This window comes from Staurois parvus, unplaced genomic scaffold (assembly GCF_062004578.1).
Source record: "Staurois parvus isolate SC_StPar_1 unplaced genomic scaffold, SC_StPar_1.0 ptg000086l, whole genome shotgun sequence".
In the NCBI taxonomy this organism is placed as follows: Eukaryota; Metazoa; Chordata; class Amphibia; order Anura; family Ranidae; genus Staurois; species Staurois parvus.
Window position 1 is genome coordinate 10523960 of NW_028317882.1, and position 20527 is coordinate 10544486.

Here is a 20527-nt window from a genome sequence, read left to right on the forward strand (position 1 = left end):
AAAGGTATGAGTTGCAATGTTGCAGAAAATGAATTGTAGTAATATACTAAGTGCCATACCACCTCTTCCTGTTGTACTGGATCTAAGCTTGGCCAGAATGATCTTGCTGTGGTTTGCAGTGATTTGGGACCTATGTTAGCAGAACTGGTATTACTGTACAAAGCTACCATTGAGACTGTTTTCTAGGTTCAATGTCCTCTGGCAGATCTTCATCTAGTACACTTTTTTTTTTTCTTAAAGGACTGCTGTTATTACAGAGTGAAAGAAAATCCTGAGTTTTTTTTATTTAATTCATTACATTCTCACCAGAACAGGAATAGAGGGAAAATTTTTTAATGGGAACACTAGGTCTGGCGATACCAGGGATTCCCTCTGAGAAAACTGACAGGGGTTAAAACCCTCTCTTACTCTATCCATAATGGAAAAATATTGCCTTTTAGTTTTAATTGGGGAGTTATCCTGCCAAATGAGAAAATACAATTCCTTTTGTTTTTGAGTGCCCATAATTTGACATGGTCACAGGACAAGAAAAAGTGGTTGTAAACCCGTACATATGCCCAGTGAATTGACTAGCTGGAGGTGATAAACAGATGAAACACATCCTCCTACATATGTTGTGCCTGTTTATCTGCAGCCATTTCTTCTGTAGTTCATTTTAAAAACCTGCAGATGAAAATCTTTTTCTCAGGTCCAGCAGCATGGTGCAGGGATCTGATGTCACACACCACACAGCAGAGTTTAGACCACAGGGTTTCCTGATATCTGATTGGAGGAAAGGGACACACACCCCTATACACAGGCTTATAGGCGCATAGAAAAAATACACAAAGCAAGTCTGAGTCACCTGCTGTGTTGTGGAACTTGGGCTGTCTTTCTTTAGTCTAGGCTGTTGTGTGGGGAAAGACTGTCAGAAGTGACTCATGCAGATAGCAGAGAGAGGAAAGATCAGAGAACGGCCACACTCTGTGCTTGGGATTCAGATTAATATATACCATAGTGGGATGTGCTTTGTTCATTTTTCATGTCTGAGGTTTACAACCATTTTAACTTCTCTCTCACACTCTTTTGCTGATACCTTTTGATACTCTTTTGCTGATAATGGTTGTAACTTCAGCAAACTTAATCTTACATGTTCCTTGTTTCTTGGTTCAATGCCACATCATGTAAATCAGTAATAGATGCTGTTTTCATACCTTAAATTAGATATAACAATTTTCACACATTAGTCATGGTCTAATAGCAAACAGTGTGGGATTGCTGTTAGAAATGTGGGGGATGTTAAAAGGAAAGCTAGAGAATTAATAACATTTAAAGCAAAACTGCACCAAAACATGTATGAGATTGTAATGGTGGAGAACCCCTTAGTTAACAATGACACACTGTATGGCCTTCAGGGCAGGACTTTTCAATCCTCATTTGAAGTTGATTGTTATTGCAGGGCTGCGCATGCCAGTTTTCCACATCTGTTTACAACACCCAATGCTTGTTGGTTTTGCTAGTAAACGTTGGTAGGACCACAGCATGACCCAGAGATTCCAAACTTGGGATGCAGTTTGCAGTAAAGTTAACCAACAGCAAGTCCCCACTCAACTCCCCATAGTTCAGTTTCCCTCCCTAGCAACACACCTTTCCATACCCCATCTCCCCTACTGGCAGCTTTTCTACCCATAGCCTCACTCTTTCCCAGCAGTTTAGCTTTCCCTCTTAGCGGCTCAGTTCCCCTCTGAGCATCTCCACTCCCATAGCTCACCTCCATATAGCTCAGCTCTTCTCACGGCAGCTTATATCCACAAAGCTCTGCCTCTAGGCAGCTGAGTTTTCCATTGCTTAGCTTCCCTCTTGGCAGCTCATCTTTACTCCTGGCAGCTTGGTTCTCTGTTCAACAGCCCCAACTGTTGCTGGGAGCCCTCCCACACATATGCCATCCCTGCCTAGTGGGTACCCTGCGCATTCACCCCAGTGCTGCAGCTACCAACACGTACAAAGCAAATCTGACTCCTGGCTTCCCTGGTTGCATACCCACCCCAGGACCACAACAGGTCCCTGCTGCTGAAGTTCCAGGCTCAGAGGAGAGTGGACTAAGGAATTGTGCAGCAGGGAGCCTGGAAACAGTGATGCCTTGGTGGGTATGCAAGGGAGGCATGAGTCTGGCTTGCTGAGCTACTTCCTTATATGCCCTACACGTCTGTGTATTGCGTGGTTTTAGGAGATCACCCTCCTGCACTGTGTGAGCAGAATAGGCTGAGGCAGCTGGACACTAGAACTGTGGGTCTTGACAGCAGTACCCCTCTGCTTACATCTCCTCCATGCTACTGCAAGATTTCTAGTTCATCCCTGTCTCCATTAGCACCCCACCATCTTCCACCCATGGCAGATCTCTAGCACATTTGTTCATATCAGCATTATATTCTCACTTTTTTCCTGCACATACTGCACATCATCAAAGCCTCTACTCTTCTGCACATACAGCCCGCTGTCATACACTCTGTACTTCTCTCCTGCACATAAAGTCTACTGTCATACACTCCGTACTTCTCTCCTGCACATCCAGCCCATTGTCATACACTCTGTTCTTCTCTCCTGCACATACAGCCCACTGTCATACACTCCGTACTTCTCTCCTGCACATAGAGCCCACTGTCATACACTCCGTTCTTCTCTCCTGCACATCCAGCCCGTTGTCATACACTCTGTTCTTCTCTCCTGCACATACAGCCCGCTGTCATACACTCTGTTCTTCTCTCCTGCACATACAGCCCACGGTCGTACACTCTGTTCTTCTCTCCTGCACATACAGCCCGCTGTCATAGATTCTGTTCTTCTCTCCTGCACATACAGCCCGCTGTCATACATTCTGTTCTTCTCTCCTGCACATACAGCCCGCTGTCATACATTCTGTTCTTCTCTCCTGCACAAACAGCCCGCTGTCATACATTCTGTTCTTCTCGCCTGCACAAACAGCCCGTTGTCATACATTCTGTTCTTCTCTCCTGCACAAACAGCCCGCTGTCATACATTCTGTTCTTCTCGCCTGCACAAACAGCCCGCTGTCATACACTCTGTTCTTGCACAAACAGCCCGCTGTCATACACTCTGTTCTTGCACAAACAGCCCGCTGTCATACACTCTGTTCTTGCACAAACAGCCCGCTGTCATACACTCTGTTCTTGCACAAACAGCCTGCTATCATACACTCTGTACTTTTCTTCTGCATATGCTGCCTACTGTTATACAATCCACATTCTTTTCCTACACATGCCTATCCTCCACACTGCTCTTCTTCACGTCTTACCCACAAAAACAAATATTCAGCGTTATTTGTACTGCCACCATCTTGCCTGTTGTGGAATAGGCACACTTTTGGTAATTTGATAAAAATATCCATGCTGTAAATAATAAAGTATATGTAAACCCTCACCTTGTAAAACAACCCATTCAATTTAAAATAGAAATGAAAGGTAAAACATTTGTGTATAGATATAAAGACATAAATACCTTATTTTTCCCCTTTTTATATAAATGATCATGTTCCCTCGGATTTTAGCTGCATAGAGAACTCAGTGAGGAGAAACAGCAGTAGACTGATCTTCCAGTGAAAGGCTGTGTGGGGGAAGGCATATCAGCACAAGCCTGATCATTGGAGGTGAGCAAGCTGATTTCTCAGCACAGCTAGAAAACTGACCACGCTGTGCTCTGCTCCCTAGCATGGTCAGTTTTTAATTGGAAAGCAGAGGGACTGGCAAGAACACTCTGAACTGTTTTAAGTGTTTCAGCTGTATATTAATATGTTAATGAATGAGCCAAGTCAGGTATCGGCCTACAGTGTTGAATCTTTTTGCAGTTATTTTTTTCTGGAATATAAAATAAGCAACTTCTGTCTCCTTATATAGAAGAAGCTACTGTCCACAATCTGAAGATTACAGCATGTCACCTGATGCTCCCCAAACTAATTGGGGAGAATTTATCAAAAACACTAAACACTCGTAAACTCGCCTATACTGTGTACACAAATGCTGTACATGAGCGGGGGTTTTTTTCTGTCAAGGAAAATGGCGTTTTTTTTTTAAACCCAGTGTGCATGGACCCGAAAAATGATTGTTATATTTCCCCTCATTCAGTCTTCTGTGAACATAAGATTACATGAAACTGCAGATTATTTTTTTTTTTTTTGCAAATATCTATCCATATGATGTTCTAAAAACATGCATAATGTTTCTTTTCCAGGACACTGCAGGCCAGGAAAGATACAGAACAATCACCACCGCCTACTACCGGGGTGCCATGGGCTTTATTTTGATGTATGATATTACCAATGAAGAATCATTTAATGCTGTACAAGACTGGTAAGGACTAAAATATGCTGGAATGTATTGCTTCCTTTGCCATTCTATAGATTTTTGTTTCTTTTGTCATTCTATAGAATTCTGCACACATTTTCATTCTGTTGATTTCTGCATGCATGTTTGGTCTATAAAGTGTACATTAAAACTTCAGGATCAAACGTTGTTAATATGCAATGTGTAAGGCCTCGCACACATGGGCAGTTAGGTACGACGACATCAAATCCTGGCACTTTCAAGCACACTGGAGGCACATCAGCCTGCCAAAATCTGTGACAGGCCTAAATACACAATGGCTGGGCACTGTACCAAGCAATACTCACTTTTAGGGTAGTATCTGTTCAGGGACATATGCCCCAAAAGCAGAAATTCTGCTGCCAGCAGCAGGGCTGTACTCTGTGCCTTAAATCTCAAGATCTTGACATTGATAGGCCAAATCAGTCATGTGCAGATAGCCTAAAAGGCAGTGTCAATGGACTATCTGTGGTACAGTATTTATCTTCTCATCGATAAACAGTACTAATCAAATGCTAAGGGTTATGTCTACTGGAGACCTTAATGGCTATTCTGCCCAGTGCATGTCCATAGCTTGGCACAGTCTCTGGGCCAACTGGGAATTAGAAGCTACCTTTTACACACCGCAGCCTTACTTGTATTGTTTTCTCATGGTTCACATCTATGTGTTTCTGGTGGCTACATTTTCTCAGGCTTAGCAGCTCATTCAAATGGGGTGAGAATGCAGGGAAAAGGTCCCTGCACCTTTTTCAAAAATGTGTGTGCAAGGAAACCACATAATGCAGTGTGGTTTCCAGTGCATGGGGTGCCATTAAGATTAGTGATTCCCCTACGCATCTCCTAAGCATCAGCGTGTTTTTCTCTCATGCAGTGTACACACCTTCCCAAACCTGCTCAGTAGTGAACCTAGCCTTAAGGAAGCGCAAGAGAAATGCGTTTGGCAAATTTGGATTTGCCTAGTAGAAAAGTTGGTATTCTGATAGGGAATCGTATATTTTGTTACCAATATTTTGAATACATCGAGTAACCTGCAGAATAGTAATAAAACACATCTATATATTTAAATGGCCTAATTTTTCAAAATTTTTAAATTACACCATCAAAATTTTCTAGTTTTATTTAGTAAATGAGTGGATCTGTTTTACCAATGGGGATTTTTTTTGGCTAGCTTAAAGTTCACCTTTTCACAAAAAATAGGAACTATCTCCAATAATCCCAGCCACATATTTCTGCAAAAAGCGGCTGTGATGCCACTGTGCTTGCCAGAGTACCAGTCCAGAGTGAGCATCTATCGTATTGCTTGTAATGACAAGTACTCATTGGTCATTGCAGCCATGTGACCATGGTGACTTGTGAGAATTAACTGAGACTTCTTCCTCTAAGGTGTCCCAGATAATTCTGTTTCGTCAGTGCTGTCACATGGCCGTGCTGACCAATGAGTGCTTGCCATTACAAGCACTTTGATGGATACTCATTTGGAGCTGTGTAAGTGCTCTATGAATGGAGGATTGTCAGATGAATGAAAGGTTTTCCTCCTTCCATTTTAAAAAGTGTTTTTCATTGCTAGAAGCTATAGTACAGCCTCTATGAATGGAGAAGGGGGTGGAAAGGGCAGGCATGGTCGGCACTCTTCAGAGAGTACCTGTGACAGGTCCAGCAGATCATACTAATACCGTAGCACTGGAGAATTGGCACTGTAGGGTTATGGGGGAGGCAGAGGTTGAAAGATTTCAACTAAGTGAGCAGCCACCAGCATAAAGGAACACTTCTCATTTAAGTACTGTTCCTTGTGCTGATTTAAAAAAAAAAATACTAAACCTAGCCTTTAAATCAGAACTAAAGTGAAAAAAAACCCTTGCCTTTATTCTAACAGTCCTAGACCCAGGAGGTCCCTCATCAGCACTAGCATCTTCCCCCTGGTTTCTTCTGGGTAAAGGACCTTTACCGTCTTACTTGGCTTGCATGGGATGACATCACTCTCACACATGTGCGGGAGTCCTTCACCACGGCACACTGGCAGCATGCCGGAAATGTAAACTGAGCTGCAGATCAATGTACATTCTGCAGGAGATTGCAAATAGGGAGGTATGTTTATTTTATGCAGAAGAGACATTGGATGTCTCTTTTACAATAAAGAGACTGCCTGTTCACATTTTATTTTTAACTTTAGTTCCACTTTAAGTATGAATTTAAAGTGTTAATAAACCCAGGATCCAGCATTCACTATATCTGGTGTCCAACAGTAAACAAGACATGGAAGTGCAATTATTTTAGCAAATACAAACTGCTAAATAACTTTACTCATCAGCAGTTAGTGACTTTGATCAGTGTCCAGCCGAGCACATGTTAAAACTTGTAGGAGGAGTTTTAATTGTGGATGCAGAACCCTGTCTGGACAGTGCTGATTGGCCCTGTGCTGATCACATGCACTCTCCCAAGAAAATAAAAAAATCTCTTTAGCAATACACACCAAACTGAGCATGTGCAGAGTGTCTCCACACAATATGTCTTGTCTTAGGAGATAAGAGGGGGGCACTGGAAGAAGGGGAGGATTAGAGAAGTCAGGATCAAACATTGCAGAGGATTAACCCCTTAGGTTCCACAGTAAGTATAGCAAGCATGCTTTAATGCATATACAGACTTGTTTTACTGTTGTGGGTTTAGAAACACTTTAAGTATGGATTTATAGCTATCATTGCACAATTGAAACACAGAATTGTTTCCAGTGTGCTTTGAATGCCTATGATAAAATGCTGGATTCAGTTTAATTAACCTTTATGGTAAGAACTCTTGCTAATTTATGTTCTAGTTAATTACTTTAGGGGGTTTGTAAGGATTATAGACCCTTCACCAGCAAAGAACCCCATTTATTGTTTCATTAAGTTTAATGTCTATGATATTGCTGTAGTTCTGATTAGTTTCAACTAGGCGTTCCATAATTAATGATTATATTACCATTAACAATGGGTAATCTTTTTTTTTTTTTGTGACATTCTTGTGCCAGTGGACTCCTGTTAAATGCCTTCTCTACATCCAATGTTCTGAAGTAGAGGAGGCACTCAGCGAAGCTTTGCATGTTGGCTTGGATTGATTATTCATTTGCTCTCCCCTTTATGCTTGTCTGTTGGTCACCTGATTAAGATTAATTAGTTGGGTAGGTCCATATATATTTGGACACAGGCACAATTTTAGTTTTTTCAGGTATTCACCAAAACATATTCAAGCTATAGTTATATAATGGATATGGACTGAAAGTGCACACTCTCAGGTTTAATTTAAGGGTATGTACATCCAAATTGGAGAAAAGGTTTAGGAATTAAAGCTCTTAAGAGTAGCCACCCCCCCTTTTTCAAGGGCCCCAAAGTAATTGGACAAATTAATATAATCATAAATAAAATGTTCATTTTTAATATTTTGTTGAGAATCCTTTACTGGCAATGACCCAGTGCCACTGGAAGCCATGCATGCCATCACACGTTTTACAGATGACGTTGTGTACTTTGATCATGAGCTGTTCCAAGCCTTCTCCACACTTTTTTTTTCTTCGCGTTAATATGATACAGATTAATCTTAGTTTCATCCATCCAAAGAATGCTTTTCCAGAACTGGTCTGGCTTTTTTAGATGTTTTTTGGCAAACTCTGATCTGGCTTTTCTATTCTTCAATGGTTGGCACTTTGTGGTGAACCCTCTGTATTTGCTCTCATGAAGTCTTCTCTTGATTGTAGACTTTGACATCGATGCACACACACACACAGAGTGTCCTTCACTTGTCTGGATGTTGTGAATGGTTTTTTCTTTACCATAGAGAGGATCCTGCAATCATCCACCACTGTTGTCTTCCGTGGATGTCCATGCCTTTTTATGTTGCTGAGCTCACCAGTGCATTCTTCTTTCCTCAGAATGTACCAAACTGTTGCTTTGGCTACTCCTAATATTGATGCTATCTCTCTGATGGATTTGTTTCATTTTTGAAGCCTTACAATGGCCTGTTTCACTTGCATGGACAGCTCCTTTGAATGCATTAAGTAGGTTCACAGCAATAGATTCCAAATGCAAATACCACACTTAGAATCAACTCCAGACCTTTTACATGCTTAATTGATGAAGAAATAACGGAGTAGCCCACACCTGGCCATGAAACAGCTTTTTGATTCAATTGTCAAATTACTTTTGGTCCCTTGAAAAAGAGGGGATGGCTGTAATTCCTAAACCCTTCCTCCAATTTGGATGTACATACCCTCAAATTAAACCTAAGAGTGTGCACTTTCAACCCATATCCATTATATAATTATAGCTTGAATATGTTTTCATAAATACCTGAAAAAAAACTAAAATTGGGCCTGTGTCCAAATATATATGGACCTAACTGTATATAGGAGTCTATAAGTAACACTTTGAGGAAGTGTTTTATATCTGAATTGAAAGTTAAAATTACCTTGGGATATCGGTTTTCTTCCCTGGTTTTGGTTGTGTTGCAATAATAGTTTTAAGTATGTGTTTGGGGATGGTTTCCTGGGAAGCTAATTATGTCACTAAATGTTGAAAAAATGCATAAACACACCATTTCCAGGTGGAGACTTACCCTCAGGTAGAGAAGTTACTGCATTATGGATGTGCTGTTGGGAGAATAGAGAGTTTAATAGGTCTAACTATTAGGATGTCAGTGTAGGGAAATTTAAGGGCTCTTGCACGTGCGCACAAAATAAGCAGATTTGTAATGCATACCTTTTTTTTTTTTTTTTTACACAGGTCTGAACACTGCATGTTATGTTAACGGACCATGCACACAGCTCCATTCACAGGAGCTGTGTTCCTGGGGAAAAAAAAGAAATACAAATCCTGTGTATGGACCATATTTAATTCTGTGTGCATGTAAATGTTTGTGCTCATGTTTACAATGGTTAGCATAACCATATGACATATGACCTTGAATAGCAAAGTTGCTAGGCGGCTGCCTGTGTCTTAACAAACTAACAAATTAGGCGCCATGAGCCACCTGAGTCCTAGTAACCAAGAACACTAGGCTGCATGAGGCACCTGTGCTGTAGCAACCTAGGATGCTAGGCAGCAGGAGCTGCCTGCTTCTTAGCAACCAAGGACACTAGGCAGCAGGTGCCATCTATATCCGTATTTATGCTGTATGCATGTAAATATTACCACACACATTACATGCAAAGATGTTTTTACATAAGGTCTTGCTGCCAGCAAGGTCCTAGTTAAAATCATACAGCTGTGTGCATGAGCCCTACAGCAGAAGAAAAATCAATGCAACCACCAAACTTTTAAATGTTGCCACCTCACTGCTCTGCTCTTGTCTTTTGTGTATACAGTTTATAATCTCAGAGGACATTTTTTCTTTATTTTAATTTTTTTCCAAGTGGTCATGTGACCAAAAGATCCACTGAGTGTGCTCCTTTATGGAGGACCAATAATGTGGCTAACTCCTTAGACCTGAGTTCTCATTGCTTTGGCATCCATTGCTCCAAGGTATTGTCAGACCTTAAAGAAGTCATGCTTGCCAGCTGCACTTGCCAGAGCTTTGCGGTCACGTGATTGTTTTCAAAAAAATTAATAATCAGGGTATTTGCAGTTTTATTCTAAAGTGTATTTTGGGTAATTTTTATAAACTAAATTTTGGGATTGTAAAGGCAATGATAGTATTTGCTAAATATGTTTGTGATTGCTTGTGAGTTGATCATCTTCCACTTCTATACAGTGGGTATAGAAAAGAATCATCCCCCTTCACAGTTTGTTGCTTTGCTGCCTGAAATGAAGCCAGACACCGTTTTTGTTTTATCCAGCTGTATTTACTCAGTGCAACTTATAACATCTAAGTGAAAGAACACCAATGTGTCAGAAAAAATAAATAAATAAAAACAGAATCACTGAGTTGGAAAAAGGATCACCCTCTTGCGTCAGTATTTTGGTGAACCACCTTGTGCTTTAAATACAGCCTTTAGGGCCAGTTCACACTACTTGCATTTCCAAAACACACAGTCAAGGCAACAAAGGAGTGGCTCAAGAAGAAGCACATTAAGGTCCTGGAGTGGCCTAGCCAGTCTCCAGACCTTAATCCGATTAAAAATCTGTGGAGGAAGCTGAAAGTTCGAGTTTCCAAACGTAAGCCACCAAACCTTAATGACTTGGAGAGGATCTGCCAAGAGGAGTCGGCCAAAATCCCTTCTGAGATGTGTGCAAACCTGGTGGCCAACTACAGGAAATGTCTGACCTCTGTGATTGCCAACAAGGGATTTGCCACTAACTACTAAGCCATGTTTTGTGAAGGGGATCAAATACTTATTTACCTCATTAACACGTAAATCAGTGCATAATTTGTTACATGTATTTCTTTTGAATTTTTTGTTGCTATTCTGGCTCTTAGTGTTACAATACACCTACCATTCGATTTTTAGACAGATCATTTCTTTGTGAGTGGGCAAACATTCAAAATCAGCAGGGGGTGAAATACTTATTTCCTTTACTGTGTGTAATATATATATATTACAATCATGTTATACTTACCTGCTCTGTGCAATATAATTTCTCAAAGCAGAACTTCGCTCTCAATCAACGTTGACTATTTTTAATCCTTATGCTGCTCGCACTAGTAAATAGAGAAGAAACTACATAATATTTACTTGTTTTACATTTTTTTTCTCTTACATTTCTTCAGTTACTTTCTGGTACCCCCACTTCTCAGAATAAAGGGTTGTCTGTTGGTTTTCTGGTCCCAGAAAATGTCAGATGCCTTTTGAGTGTCATTTCCAGGGACTACAAACTGGGATTTTGCACTTTTCCTCCTCCCCAATTCATGTTTTATGGATCTTCTGTCTGCTGTCCAGCGCCTTTTGTCTCCAGGACATGGTTGCGGGCTTTCTTATGCATTAACTTAAGAGGCTTCCTTCTAAGATGACAGACATGCAGACCAATTTGAGTGTGCGGTGTTTGGCCTGAGCACTGACAAGCTGACCCCCCACCCCTTCAACCTCTGCAGCAATGCTGGCAGCACTCATACGTCTATTTCCCAAAGACAACCTCTGGATCTGATGCTGAGCACATGCACTCATCTGCTTTGGTCAACCATGGCGAGGCCTGTTATTAGAGGAACCTGTCCTGTTAAACCACTGTATGGTCTTGGCCACCGTGCTGCAGCTCAGTTTCAGGGTCTTGGCAATCTTCTTATAGCCTAGGCCAGGGCTTAAAATTTCAAGTCCTGAGCTACTAGCCAGGCCTTAAGAGTTACTCGCCACCAACAAACACACACAAACAGACACCTGTACACACACACAGACATGTACATACACACACAGAAACATGTACACACACGCACAGAGACACATGTATACACACACAGGCACGTACAGACACGCATACACACAGATACATGTACATACACAGAAATACACACTCACAGACACATGTACATACATACACACGTGTACATGCACACACACAGACACATGTACACACACACACAGACACATGTACGATATACATATGTACATACACACAGGCACATGTACATGCATACACACACACAGGCACATGTACATGCATACACAGACACACACACCCTCCCCATAAAAAGTTGCAGTACTTCGTTGTTCACTCACAGAGCTGGGTACTGCACTCTAGGGGGAGGCAGAGAGCACAGCACACACTCCTTCCTTTGCTTTCACTGCGCTCAGCTGTTGAGCAGTCTGACAGCTCCCAGTGCCAATGACCAATCCGGCCTGAGCTCTGAGCCTGCTCAGCAAGATTGCCCTGGGGGACACACTTGCCCCCACCATAATTTTCACTCGCTATTGGCGAGCAGGCGAGTGGAAATTTCAATGGCCTAGGCCATCTTTATGTAGAGCAACAATTCATTTTTTCAGATCCTCAGAGAGTTCTTTGCCATGAGGTGCCATGTTGAACATCCAGTGACCAGTATGAGAGAGTGATCACACCAAATTTAAGTCACATGACACCGGGGAGGGAAAATGGCTAATTGGGCCCAGTTTGGACATTTTCACTTAGGGGTCTACTCACTTTTGTTGGCAGTGGTTTAGACATTAAGTGTTGAGTTATTTTGAGGGGACAGCAAATTTACACTGTTATACAAACTGTACACTCACTACATTACATTGTAGCAAAGTGTAATTCCTGCAGTGTTGTCACATGAAAAGATATAGTAAAATATTTACAAAAATGTGAGGGGTGTTCTCATATATATATATATATATATATATATATATATATATATATATATATATATAATACACAGGTCCATAAATATTTGGACACAATTTTTAGTTTTTTTCAGGTATTTACCAAAGCATATTCAAGCTATAGTTATATAATGGATATGGGCTGAAAGTGCACACTCTCAGGTTTAATTTGCAGGTATGTACATCCAAATTGGAGAAAGGGTTTAGGAATTACAGCTCTTAAGAGTAGCCGTCCCCCCTTTTTCAAGGGATCAAAAGTAATTGGACAATTGAATCAAAAAGCTGTTTCATGGCCAGGTGTGGGCTGGGCTACTCCTTCATTATTTCTTCATCAATTAAGCAGGTAAAAGGTCTGGAGTTGATTCTAAATGTGGTATTTGCATTTGGAATCTATTGCTGTGAACCTGTGTTCAAAGGAGTTGTCCATGCAAGTGAAACAGGCCATTGTAAGGCTTCAAAAACTAAATAAATCCATCAGAGAGATAGCAGTAACATTGGGAGTGGCCAAATCCACAGTTTGGTACAATCTGAGGAAAGAAGAACACATGGTGAGCTCAGCAGCATAAAAAGGCATGGATGTACATGGAAGACAACGGGATCCTCTCTATGGTAAAGAAAAACCCATTCACAACATCCAAACAAGTGAAGGACACTCTCCAGAAAGTGGGCGTATCATTGTCAAAGTCTACAATCAAGAGAAGACTTAACGAGAGCAAATACAGAGGGTTCACACAAGGTGCACAAAAAAAAATCTAAAAAATCCAGACCAGTTCTGGAAAAGCATTCTTTGGATGGATGAAACTGAGATTAATCTGTACCAGAATGATGGGAAGAAAAAAGTGTGGAGAAGGCTTGGAACAGCTCATGATCCAAAGCACACAACGTCATCTGCAAAACATGGTGGAGGCAGTGTGATGGCATGGGCATGCATGGCTTCCAGTGGCACTGGGTCATTGGTGTTTATTGATGATGTGACAGAGACAAAAGCAGCCGGATGAATTCTGCAGTGTTTAGAGATATACTGTTCGCCCAGATTCAACCAAATGCAGCAAAGTTGATTGGACGGCGCTTAACAGTGCAGATAGACAATGATCCAAAACACACTGTAAAGCTACCCAGGACTTTCAGAAGGAAAAGAAGTGGAATATTCTGCAATGGCCGAGTCAGTCACCTGATCTCAACCCAATTGAGCATGCATTTCACTTGCTGAAGGCAAAACTAAAGGCAGAAAGACCCACAAACAACAACTGAAGACAGCTGCAAAGCATTAGAAAGCAGAAAACCTAGTCTTTGGTAATGTCCATGGGTTCCAGACTTCAGGCAGTCATTGCCAGTAAAGGATTCTCAACAAAATATTAAAATTTTATTTATGAATATATTAATTTGTCCAATTACATTTGAGCCCCTGAAAATGAAGGGACAGTGTATAAAAACAGTTGCAGTTCATAAAATTTGCACTTGATATTTATGTTCAACCCCTTGAATTAAAGCTGAAAGTCTGCACTTCAGATTCATTTGGATTGTTTCCTTTTAATTTATTCTGGTGGCATACAGAGCCAAAAGTGTGTGTGTGTGTGTGTGTGTGCGCGTGCGTGCGTGCGTGCGTGCGTTCGTTCCCAGGTGAGGGAGGCTTACATAGCAGCAGAGGGAAATCCGCAGGTGTGTTAGGGAAGTGAATGGGAGAGAGGCTCACAAGCTGTGTGGCAAGTGGAAGCTCTCAGACAAGCTGAGACACGGGCTGCTGACCTCGCAATGTGGCCTACCTGGCACCCTTTCTTTGGAGGAGCCTAACCCCTGGATGGGATGGAAAATTAACATTGAGCTTGTGGTTTAGCTTCTGACACCAGGTTTTGGACTGTTTATAGACTTTGGCTGAAGTAAGCTGTCTTTTTGTTTAGCCGTGATCCAAATAAATGAACTGTTTTGCTTTCACCAAATTAGCTGGCGGTCATTCCAGAGCTACCCCATATTAATTAAAAAAAAATAAAAAGATATATATATATACAGTGTGTATATATTGTTTTTTTTTTTTTTTACATTGTAATGTCTGCAGAGACTAATTGAACTAACATAATGCTTGTTGCAATTATACTCATTGTAGAATTTGCTTCTGTGGCAGTACAGTATTAAAAAAAAATGGATCACAATTATTTTTTCCATCTATAATTTTCTGAAGTAAACAAACATCATTCAGTATTTTGTGTGAAAGTTTATCTTTGTAATTTACTAGGTCCACTCAGATCAAGACATATTCCTGGGATAATGCTCAGGTTTTACTGGTTGGTAACAAGTGTGATATGGAAGATGAGCGTGTAGTGTCTTCAGAGCGAGGAAGACAACTCGCAGAACACCTAGGTAAGTGCATTGACCATTATACAGTATTAACCACTTGCCCTCCAGGGGATTTACCCCCCTTCCTGACCAGGCCATTTTTTGCGTTACTTTAACTGACAATTGCGCGGTCATGCAATGCTGCATCTAAATGAAATGTATGTCCTTTTTTTCCCCACGAATAGAGCTTTCTTTCGGTGGTATTTGATCGCCTCTAACTTTTTTTTTATTTTTTGCGCTATAAAAAAAAAATTAGGCCCACAATTCTAAGAAAAACAATATTTTTGACTTTTTGCTATTAAACATAAAAATGTATTCTGCTACATGTCTTTGCTAAAGTAAAATCCCAATACGTGTAAATTGGTTTACATGAAAGTTATAGCATTTACAAATGGCAGTGTATATATACTAAGTTTTTTTTGTTTTGTTTTGTTTTTTTTTTTCAATTTTTACTAGTAATGGCGATCAGCGACTTGTAGCGGGTCTGCGGGACTGGGGGTTGGCATTCTGACATTGGGGGAAACTGACTTGGTGTCACTGAAATCCCCAGTGACACCAATACAGTGATCAGTGCTAATAAAAAGGACTGACACTGTACTAATGGCACTGGGCCGGAAGGGGTTAAATTTGGGGCAATCAAAGGGTTAACTGTGTGCTGGGTGTGTTTTACTATGGGGCTGTCTGTGTGCTTCACTGTAAGCACACTGCTTTGCATGGCTGTGCTGTGCACAGTGATTCAAAGCAGCATGCACGAGCTGACAGGGAGAACTATTTTGTTTACTAACGTTTCTTCCCCCCATCAGAGATCCTTGGCAATCATCGGGCGCCAGTGAGTAATCACCAGCTGGGACTCGGTGATTGACAGCCGCGGCTGCGAAATCACGTGTATATATACGTGATTTTGCGCATCCATGTCACCCTGTAGCAGTAAATCTTCTATAGGGCGGATGGGAAATGATTAATTTAAAACGTTGGAGACAACAAAAACTACGATGTTGTACCACACAATAGGGTGCTGATTTTTTCATTTTGACATATTTGCAAAGCTGAAGAATCTACCATCTTGCCAGTTCAGGCTTAAAGTGGAGTTCCAGCCAAAAACTGTAGCTGCTGACTTTGAATAAACACACATTTACCTGTCCCGGAGTCCAGAAGTGTTCTCACCTGCGGCGTCCCTTCTCTCCTCTACTGCGCTGCGGCGAACTGAGCCGGAACTAGGAGTGGGTACCTGTCAAAACCAGGTACCAGCTCCCCCCCAAAAGGAGCTAAATATGGCAGTGGAGGGGGGAGGAGGAGGCAAATAAGCGAAGCTTCCACTTTTGAGTGGAACTCCGCTTTAATGAAAACGCAACAAAAAAGCTGAGTGGCACAAATGATGTTTTTACTGTATACTCACCTTGGTGATCACATACCAAATTTCCAGTATGCCTTCCTTTCCATTTATATACTTGATTTTATCAACCTCTCTATAATAGCTTGCAAGTGTCCCACTGCTAATTATTTTTCAGTGTAAGCCTTATTTAATTTTTCATCTTTCAGGTTTTGAATTTTTTGAAGCAAGCGCCAAAGACAACATAAATGTGAAGCAGACATTTGAACGCTTGGTGGACATAATCTGTGAAAAGATGTCTGAGAGTTTGGATACAGCTGATCCAGCTGTCACTGGAGCCAAACAAGGACCTCAGCTCACTGACCAGCAGGCTCCCCCACATCAGGACTGTGCCTGCTAAGGAACATGCCTTTCCCATATACACACAGCACTCCACACCCCTGCCCTTATCTCCTGCATAGTGGTGACCTCTCCTTCACTGACCTTGAAACCTGCATATCATCTGAAAATGACTTTGTCTGTTACAACCTTTTTAGTTAGGATCTATGTAGCAATGAGAGAGTAAAAACTGAGTGGTTGAATAAAAAAATAGAGTTTAAAAATAAAATTATTTAAATAATATATATCTATATAGAAAGAGCTAACAAACTGAGTGGGTACAACAATTAGATGATTGGAGAAATGCCATGTTTTCTCTATAAAAGTATTCTTGCATCATTATAAAGCGTTTAGAGCTTTACCGCACAATAAAAAGTAACTTTTTTCATTTATTGTATACAGGGCTGATTTGAAGGAAAACCTGTACTGAAAGAAATACAAAGGCTGCCATTGCTGAAAATACCTGTTGTATATCTGTTTCTGTTACAAGTCTGAAACGTTTGCAGATGAGGAAAGCCTGACTAAAGGCAGAACTCCTAATCTATGAACTTGTTGCAAGTCAGTATTCAGAAAGTACTGAGACTGTTGGATCAGCATGACAACCAGGGAACTGGTATAATAAGGGAAGGTAAACAGCCTCCATATTTCCTCAGTAGAGGTTTCTTGTAATCACAGCACAAAAAGTGGTTGACCTGGATTAACACTGGAGCCCTATGTTGAGGCCTGTACTTTTACTTAGATATTAAAATATATTGTTCAACCTTCAGGCCCTGGACAAAGGCCCCTTTTTGCATTCCCCCTTTCTGGTAGTTTGCTGCATCTTTTTAAAAAATAAAAATGAACCAAACCGGTTTAAAAAATGTAATATTTTACAATGTTTTCAAGAGCACGACTGTTCCTGGAGACTCCTGAGCACTTCTGCATTTAGTACTTCTGGGAGCAATTTATGAATGAAATCTCCAGAGCAACAATATTTCTTTGCTATGAACACCAGTGTGTGTGATCTGCAAGTCAACAGGGTGCAAGAGTAGTAGGCATCTCTAACTATGGTCTCTTTAAACTGCTGTTTTTTTTAAATATTTTAATCTTGTGTTCAATTGTCCATGGCATTGCAAGAAGGGGACAATGGCCAATTAATGCTTGTTTCCCTGTTAATATTGGGATCATTATGGCTTAAAATAGCTCTGTTGTGCAAATATTACTTCAAGGCAAGTATTCATATTGGCACTGACTGTATAAATCCAATTTCTTCAAACATTTTGTTGCAGTACCCATCAGAATTCAGAGACCCTATAAATGTGTACGCATGAAATGTGAATGTTCTATTGGTTTACCCAGCATTGCTTTTTTTTTTTCCTGTGTGCGTGTGTGTGTATGCGTGCGTGCATTGAAATACTTCTATATTGTAACTCTTCCCACTTTTTGTGTTAAATTATTTATATATATATATATATATACATACATATATATTGTTATATTTTTGTTTTACTGTGTCTGAATCTGCAATATGTATGTGAGAATTTTATCTTCCTATTTAAATGGAGTGACGTTTCAGGTTCCTGCCACAAGGAAGCAGCTGCTTGTAGAGGAGTACTGTGGCCAGTAATAGTCCTTCTAATGTCCTGACTTTAGTCGGTGATAAAATATTACCCTCAACATAAATAGTTCTAGTTCTATTTAATTTTCCATCTCCTAGAGTATATAGTAACATAAATATATAGCAAATTGTATGTTAAATATTATAGGGTTTAAAAAACTGCAGTTGAGTGCTGTGAATTTCCTCTGCAATTTTGTTGATGTAGTTACAATAGAAAATGTGAAAAAAAGATCATTTTTGTTTTAATAATTGTATTTATAAAAAGAGCCAGCTCTATATAAAATCTGTTTAAAGGTGCAACAGTTCCATTTGATTGTTTTATGTTTTGAAATAGAAACTTACATGGTACAGACACAATGTTCTGTGGTAAGGATCCACATCACAGTATTTAACAGTCAGTATCACTGCAGACACTTGAAATACGCTTATTGAACTAGCCTTACGATAATTGCAGTGTATGCCAAAATGTTTTTGCTTCATTTAGATGCGTTCATCTTTCACACCTGTGGGACTGTATTTTTCACAAAATAACCATTTTATCCCTTTCTTTTTCGTAGTATATTCTTCTAGTTCAAGTTGTTTATAATGACAGGTACTCATTTTAAATGACTGAAAAGAGATCTTCTATAAGGAAGCAAGCAATGATAAATTCATTGAGTGAATTCTTCAGGACATTGCTGGAGATGGCTCCAGTCAGGTACAGTGGAGCCTTTGGAGATTCTTGCACATAAAAGAGAAACTTCTGTCTTAGGGTGTTGCAGAAATGAATAAAACATTGATGGTTGCACCTTTTAACAAGATGGTTTACTTGATTTTTCCAAGCTGAGAATAAAATCTACGGTCTGCTGTAAACATTTAATTTGTATTCTTTCCTTGAGAAGAACAGTCCTGTCACTCTAAGTAGTATGTATACGCCTTAAAGGTCTGTCCAAAACTGATACTTCTGTTTTTCGTACATGTTAAAGCAGTATTAAAACCAAAACAAAAAATGTAATATATTACAGCTTACCAGTCATTAGATGTTGTGGCTGCATTAGTTTTCTTTTTTTTTAGGTTTTCTTTCCTTTATTTTTATATTGCCAGTAACACACCTGCTGTATTAGTGCCCCACTCCGGATGAAGGAGCACAGGGGCAGCTATGGACAGCAGCATTGTCAGTCTGGGAGGAGAGTGGTAGATGGATTATCAGATTTAGATACACTAACAAATTGAAAACAAACTCCAGCTACTACTAATAATTAGTTACAGCAAACCTTTTGGGATAAAGGTTTTACATAAATAAAAGCTGATCATTGTAAGCACCTCTCACAGTGATAAATGGTTTGCCCTAACTCTCTTAACCACTAAATTTGCAGGACAGCTTAATCTGTTGAAAAACAGACTTACTGGCAGGATCAGCAGAAGCAAATATATGATAGAAAGCCTAGAAAAGAAAACTAAGGCAGCCACCACATCTAAGAATTGACAAGCTGGAATATAATAAATGTTTGCTTTTGGGTTTAATACCATCTTAAAGTGTTACTAAACCCACAACTGTAAAATCAGTCTGTATATTATTATTATACAGTATTTAAGTAGCGCCAAAGGGTATGCTCAGCGCTGTACAGTAGCAGTGGGGACAGAACATGAGACAAGACAGTAACAATACAATACACGAGGGGTTCGAGGGCCCTGCTCTTTCGAGCTTACAATCTAGGAGGGAGGGGGAGGTGGTACAGGAGGAAATGGCTGTGGGGGATGGAGTGGTGGGAGGAGTGGAGGAGGTTAGTTGTTAGGTGAGGTCAGGTGTTAAGTGAAGTTGGGGTAGGCTTCTCTGAAGAGGAGGGTTTTCCGGGTGCGCCTGAAGGTGAGGAGGGTAGGTGACAGTCTGATGGATTGGGGTAGGGAGTTCCAGAGGATGGGAGAAGTCCTGCAATCGGGCGTGGGAGGAGGAGACCAGGGAGCTAGAGAGTAGGAGGTCCTATGAGGAGCGGAGGGCACGGGTAGGGTAGTATTTGGGTATCAGGTCAGTTATGTAGTTTGGGGCGGCATTGTGAATGGCTTTGTAGGTCAGAGTTAGCAGTTTGAATTTGATGCGTTGGGCAATCAGGAGCCAATGAAGGGATTGGCAGAGTGGGGAATGTGCTGAGTTTAGGATCGACTGGAGTGGGGATAGCGTTCGTTTGTTTAGGCCAGTGAGAAGGGAATTGCAATAGTCCAGGTGTGAGATGATGAGGGAGTGTACGAGTTGCAGAGGTGGAGCCTGCAAGATCTAGATAGCAGTTGGATGTGGGGTAGGAAGGACAGGTGGGAGTCCAGGGTGGCACCCAGGACTTTGGCATGTG

At 40.7% G+C, this 20527-nt stretch overlaps 1 protein-coding gene across 2 annotated transcripts in view; it reads left to right on the top strand.

Annotated features, from left to right (window-relative positions):
• Positions 1–19057, top strand: part of RAB3A (RAB3A, member RAS oncogene family) — a 76537-nt gene extending 57480 nt beyond the window's left edge. For both annotated transcript variants that reach the window (XM_089670029.1, XM_089670030.1), the window contains 3 exons: positions 4225–4343; positions 14798–14922; positions 16438–19057. In XM_089670029.1, coding sequence (XP_089526155.1) covers positions 4225–4343; positions 14798–14922; positions 16438–16628 — 435 coding nt within the window. In that variant the 3' untranslated portion in view covers positions 16629–19057. The remainder of the gene's footprint in view (positions 1–4224; positions 4344–14797; positions 14923–16437) is intronic.
• The last annotated feature ends 1470 nt before the right edge of the window (positions 19058–20527 follow it).